The sequence below is a fragment of the Acomys minous genome (assembly GCF_964271855.1).
Source record: "Acomys minous genome assembly, chromosome: 7".
In the NCBI taxonomy this organism is placed as follows: Eukaryota; Metazoa; Chordata; class Mammalia; order Rodentia; family Muridae; genus Acomys; species Acomys minous.
In genome coordinates, this window is record NC_140488.1 from 50,249,857 (window position 1) to 50,256,312 (window position 6,456).

Sequence of the window (6,456 nt, forward strand, 5' to 3'; positions counted from 1 at the left end):
TACAATTTATATTTAATGTCTACATCTTGGAGGTGCTTGTTTCTAGACCCACTTTTGGAGTGTGAGAACTGAGAATTGACTTTGGGTTTTCTCATCTTTATTAACTTATTGGTTGGTGCTGATCCCTGATGAGTCAAAGGTCAGTAGTCTGACAGATTCTCTCTCTCTCTCTGTCTCTCTCTGTCTGTCTCTCTCTCTGTCTGTCTCTGTCTCTCTGTCTCTCTCTCCCTACTTCTGTCTCTCCCTCTGTCTCTCCTCTCTCTCTCTCTCTCTCTCCCTCTCTCCTGCCCTCTCTATCTCCTTCTCTCTCTCTCTCCCTCCCTCTCCTTCTCTCTCTCTCTCCCTATGATTCTCTCTGTGTGTGTGTATATTTCTCTCTCTCTCAGTCTCTCTGTCTCTGTCACTGTCTGTCTCTGTCTCTCTCAGTGTGTGTGTTTGTTTGTGTGTGTGTGTGTGTGTGTGTGTGTGTGTGTGTTTGTGTGTTTCCCACTTAGCCCCACTATGTATTCAAAGCTTTTTTACCTGTAGCGGAGGCAGGTTCTCCCTCTCTCCAGAGACTGAGAGACTCTCTTATTTGCAAATTATGAGGTTGCTCCTGTCCATGCAAGGGCATGAGTATCTCATGTGTGTTTTAAGATTGGACATGGAAATCACCCTGAGATTTGCGTTAGGGGTTTGATCTCAGTGCGTTGTTAAACCATCTAAAAGAAAGCATGCTGTTGAAACATATAAGGTTTATCTTTTCTTAACTTACCCTACTGTTTTGCTTGTTTCTATAATTTAGATTTATTTTTAAGTTGTTGCATTTGTGTTTGTTAGGTGTTTAAGTGCAGTTGAGTACATGTAAAGGAACTTTATAGATATCTGAGCACAATTCTTTCACGGTAAGTTTTTTGATTTGGTATTAAAGGTAATAGTTATGAATATTTTGATCTGTTTTTCTTTTTGCTTTATCAGACTCTTAATTTCCCTCTTTATTTTGTCCCCATAAATACCATATTTCTTTGAACGATCTTCATGGCCTGTTTGACCTTACACTTTCTTAGAAACTGCGTTTCAAATAAGGAAGTTTCATTTGTTGATTTTTAAAAACAATTTATCGATTCATTGAAAATAGCACACAGTGTAGTTCAAACATATTCCCACCTTCAACTCAATCTTCTCCACACTTTCCAACCCTCCCATCCATTGACAGCCAAGGGATTTTTCTTCTCCCTTTCACATGGGTCCCTTCATTTTTAACATACATTAGTTACTTATCTTAATGGAAGTCACTGTGTATTTCCATACCTTCCTCTACCCTACACTAACATGTCCTGTAATTCTTTTCCCACCTTGACACTGTATGTGGCACCCTCACTAGACGCTTACAAGTCCTATTTTCAGGAAGACTGTTACCACATATGGGAGAGACCGTAAGGATTTTAATTAGACGTCTTTGGGAGGGTTGTTTCATTGAACTGTATTTCTCCCTTTACCTTTAGAATGCATTATTTTTATTTTAGGATTATATTGTGACTAGTATTTCTGGGTATAGGCTCAGGTCAGTTTGTAGCCCCTAACCATTTTCTTTTATTTATATCTCTTGCAATCTTGGCGTACCTCTATATGCCATGAGGGGGATGCCAGGATGACAAGTAATGGACTAGAATGATATTCTTTTTTTTTCTCTTTATAATCGCAGTTAATTTGATGTCTTAGAATTCTCTAAAGATAGTGATGATGCTATCCCTTTTGTACATATTTACCCTTTCATTTTTGATGGCTTGTATACTATTGAGATGAAATATCATTTCTCTAAGTGGTGCAAATTGTGTTCTACTAACAGTGTTCATTTCTATTGGCATTTCATCACTTTCACAAGCTTATGTGTGTATGTATATGTATATATGTAAAGCAGTTGTTATATGTATATTCATATACAAATAGCCATCATATACTCACAGGCATATGTCTATTACATACAAGTAGAGGTCTCTAGAAGTGGCTGTTTTACTACCAAAAGTTAGCATGTTGTTAATACTGTTTGCACAGAAGATACTGTGGATGCTGTCAAATTTTCTAAATGATTCTCACTCTGATGCAGATTCATTAAGATGGACTTCAAGGAACCACCCACACTGTTGGATATTACTATACAATGTCTTTTGCACCATGAGCCTTTAGCAATTCAAGCTCTCCAGGAGATCCCAAGGGAGCTTTTTGTTCCATTGTTCACTGCTGCCTTCAAGGGTAGACATGAGAAGATACTTTCAGCAATGGTGAAGAGTTGGCCGTTTTTCTGCCTCCACGTTGGGCCATTAAGCATGCAGGAAGCCCAGCGCAAACTCTGGAAGGTCATGGTTGAGAGTCTTCAGCTTTTTCCTGCTGAGGACCCAGCTTTTAGGTAAGACTCTGTATAACGGAGGTGTAGTAAGTTACAGGAGGTTATGCCATTGTCTGCTATTCTTTCAGAGGTAGTGTAGGCTAGTAGTGAAAGAGAAGATGAGACTGTTAGTCTAAACCTTGAGGTGACTTTGAAACAAGTGTCTCACAATGTTGGATACGGAATGTAAAGGATCGAGGACAATATTGATGGATTTGTATTGTGGTATTACTATTTATATTGAAGAAAGACGTGAGTGTTAAGTCTGCTGAGGATTGGTGGAAAATTAAAGGAAACAGTCATGAGTGTTGTTTAATTTTCATTGGAAAGACTTGTTGGCAGTAAGTCAGTATAAGAAATATAAACCAAGACTAAAGTGAATTTTCTGAGTGCACAGTTATCCATGAACTTGAGGAGATCCCAAGATAACTTTGTTCTGATGTTCAGTGCTGCGGAAGTGGATGGGCGTAAGATGCCCTGACAGCAGTGGTGAAGTTTGACCGTTTTTCTCACTCTGCATTAGTGCATTAGGCATACCTGTTGCAAGAGAACACCAGCTAGCTGTGGAATTTTATCTACCACAGTTTATTTTTGGTAGATGTTGAAAACTGGGTGTAAGGTGTTTGGTCTGTCAGGTGAGAGTAACTTAAAAACTCTGAGGACTTACATAGGGTTTTACTTTGGTAATTGAGGTGCATGAGTCTGCTATTGATAGATAAACATAAAATGGAGGCAGGAGCAGCAAGACTTTTGAGAATTAATTGATGTATAAAATAGTGAAGGATAGAAAAGGATGTAGTATTTGCATAGGAAAGTCTTGCTTAAAGCTGGTATATGGAACGACATAAGGAAGTGAGATCATTTTGTCACTACATGTTATTATTGATCCTGCTTGGATATATAAATATTTGCTACCTCTCAGATGTTCTGTGTTTTTTTAATCTACAGGAGCCCTAAACTGAGGATCCTAGAGTTAACTCAGCATCCTGGCTGCAAGACCAAATGCCCTGTGATCACTACTTCATGCAAACCCTGTTTGCGTTCTTGCAGTAACTCTGAGCGCTCTCTGATGAAAGTCCACAGCCAATGTAGTAGTTCAAGCTCAGAATCTGAGGGTCAGTCCCCCAAGACAACTATGGAATTACTAGTGAGCCTTTCCCTTGATAGGGCCTTCAGGGAAAATGAATTTTTTGCTTTGCTTCTGAGTAAAGTTGAGCAGAGCTTGGGATCTTTGCACCTGTGCTGCCGTGATTTGCGCATTAAGAAGTTGAGTGAGTGCAGAAGCGCCTTAAGCCACCTTGATCTGAAATGTGTTTCTCGCCTGTCAGTTGTTGAGGCTTCTCTCTTCAGTGTCGTGTCCCTTCTGAAGCAGGCTGTAAACTTAGATAGACTTAGCCTGTCTAAAATCACCTGTAGATCTTTCAATGGAAGAGCCTTTAGAAATTTCATTTCCAAACTGAGATGTATGGACCACCTCAAGGAGCTCAGCTGTTCCTCATTCTGCCTCACTGATCATCTTGAACATGTCCTGAGGTAAGAGCTTGGGATAGGTACTGGGTTTCTGTTAATAGCCTGTTTTTACGATGAGAAAAAGAATTCATCTTTCACCTTCCGTGTTAGCATGGGCAATGCTGTGGGTTTAAAATCAGCCAAGAAAGGGCACCTTTTTCTGATTGAAGAGAAAAACAGAGTTGCACAAAACTGGTCATCTAAGCGCATGCAGGCAGTGCGCTCAGTGAAGGTGATAGAGCAGTGCAGTACTTCTCTAGCCATCAGGAGATGAAGAGGAGGAATTAAGAGAAAGTTTATGTTGTGGCACAGGCGCACATACTTATAGCCACAGACTATGGGCCTGACCATTTCCCTAATGTGCTATCTCCAAGGTTCAGGCCAGGAATGTGGAGGCTGTCATTCATGGGCAGGACACAGGGAGTTTCCGTTTGCTTGCACCCTCTGTCCTGTCTCTTCCAAGCAGTTGAACTAGTCCCACCTTTAATTATATTCTGGTTACTAAGTACATAATATTTTCACTGAGCTTTCCACACACCTCTATAGCAATATATTGTATGAATTATCAAGATTCAATTAGCATTTGTTAAAGTGATAAAGTATCTTTCACAGATGCACAAGTCTACTAAGCATGTGAAAGCCCACAACATTAGCTGATAATGCTATATATGTGCAAAATACATTACTGTAGATTCCAGGATATAACTACCCTCTCATAGTCCTCATTTTCCATAAATACCTGTGTGTTTCCTCTCTGCAGAGTACTACCAGCTGATTTGGATTTTTTGCAACTGCCCTTCTGTGAAATTTCTTACAGCGACATCAAGTTTCTGTCTCAGTGCCCTCAAGTCAATCATTTAAAGTTGTTGGATATCAGCAACAATTCAATGTGTTGGGAAGATTGTGTACCGTTTTGTTGTCTCCTGGAGAATCTCTCTTGTACCTTGCAGCATCTGGCAATGAACCATTGCCTTTTAACAGATGCTACACTCACTGCTCTGGCCCCAGCCCTGAGCCGCTGTTCCCAACTCCGTTTTTTCAGCTTTTCTTCTAATCCCATTTCTATGCCTATACTCAGGAGAATTCTTGAGTACTTAACGCCCATGACACAGCTGAAATACGTGATTTATCCTATCCCCGTGCATTGCTATGGGATTTGGCACGATCCAGATAGTTTGGATCGACAGAAACTTGCTGATGTGAATGCGCAGTTGAAGATCATGCTGCAGGAGGCAGAAAGGGGCGACATGAGTTGGATGACTTACACTGCTTAAATTGCATAGTCCAACACAGTTTTAACTTGATATGTTCTCCTAAGTGCTGAACAGCTTTTATTGTTGATCCCATAGAGTTAACACAAACGGTCCTTATGTTGTAGGAAAATACAGTTAAAAAGTATAGGTAGGTGTGTAACGGTTCTCAATAGCGAGTAACTTAGAAGAAAATGGAGGACTTTGAGAGTAGTCGTGTGTCTCTTGACTGTTGTTCTTGATAGTATTTCATCTTACCTACTAACATTTGACTTAGAGAATTTGGAAAGACTATATGATGAAATGTCACAGCTCCATCTTCAATGAGCTTTATGTGAGGATACTTAACACCAGTCGGGACAGTCTAACCTGTCCTACTTCTGGCTTAGGAGGGCAGGTGGTGATTGAAGCCAAACATGTTTATCCCTAAAGTTGTATTAAACTTGTCTACTTAAGACTCTCTTTAGCTGTTTATAGAAAACTATCTGAATTTAACATTGAGGGGAAGAAATGTACAGGCACTATCCATTGCGTGTCTTCATTTTTATTTCATACTCATTTGCCAAGGATCCATTTGGCAGCCTGACAGTAACGACAAGCAAGGCAGGCTCCTGACTCAAGCCACTCAGAGAGAGGCTGAGCATTTCCGTGCCTCATCTGCCATTTCTGCACAGTGGAAAGTTATCTTTCACTCTTGGAGTGTAAGTTGTATCTTTCTTGATCTTCTTCCCTGTGCTGTTCAGTGCCTAGGGGACCCTATGATACTGGATCTTTTCTCAGCAGAATTCATGCATTCAGTGTTACCATCTTAGAAGCTTTCTCTCACATCTGTTTCATGTCTGCCCCCTGTCACTGTACAAAATACCTGGCATGACAGACTGGTAAGGAAGAGAACGTTGTTTCCATGTTTTAGATGGTTCACCAAGGTTGCTTGATTGCGCTGCTTTGGATCTTCAGCAAAGCAGACCATGGTAAAGAGCTTGTGGCAGAGGTAGCCCCTTTCAACAAATGAGGCCAGGAAGCAGAGAGAGGGGGAGCCTGAGTCCCCCTCAGGAGCTGGACTACACCAATCTGTGTCCCCGAGCTAGCTGTCTCTAGAGTTTCCACCGCTTGCCCTGGAGCCATTCTTGAACTAACCTGCTCAAAAACTCTCACCCACCTGCCATGGAGCCATCAGCTTGAGTCCAAGATTTCACATTTGAGCTAGGGAGGACATTTAGGAGCCACCCACAACACTGAATTTCTTCCTTTAGATTTTTTTCTTTACCACTGGTTCTTTCATGCCGGACATGATTCTGATTGAGTGTTCTGCTGTTTCGTTTCTAGTAACAA

General features: G+C 40.9%; 1 protein-coding gene across 1 annotated transcript; it reads left to right on the top strand.

Moving 5' to 3' along the window:
- Positions 1 to 852: 852 nt before the first annotated feature.
- LOC311601169 (melanoma antigen preferentially expressed in tumors-like) lies at positions 853 to 5,603 on the top strand. Its single transcript, XM_084788586.1, has 4 exons — positions 853 to 884; positions 2,087 to 2,386; positions 3,314 to 3,898; positions 4,635 to 5,603. The coding sequence occupies exons 2-4, from the start codon at positions 2,097 to 2,099 to the stop codon at positions 5,146 to 5,148; spliced, it is 1,389 nt and encodes a 462-aa protein (XP_084644712.1). The 5' UTR covers positions 853 to 884; positions 2,087 to 2,096; the 3' UTR covers positions 5,149 to 5,603.
- The last annotated feature ends 853 nt before the right edge of the window (positions 5,604 to 6,456 follow it).

Excerpts from the sequence above, each read along its gene's own strand:
- LOC311601169 (XM_084788586.1), top strand. The coding sequence starts at position 2,097 with ATGGACTTCAAGGAACCACCCACACTGTTGGATATTACTATACAATGT. Across the intron at positions 2,387-3,313 it reads GCTGAGGACCCAGCTTTTAG|GAGCCCTAAACTGAGGATCC; the intron begins GTAAGACTCTGT and ends TTTAATCTACAG. Across the intron at positions 3,899-4,634 it reads CATCTTGAACATGTCCTGAG|AGTACTACCAGCTGATTTGG; the intron begins GTAAGAGCTTGG and ends TCCTCTCTGCAG.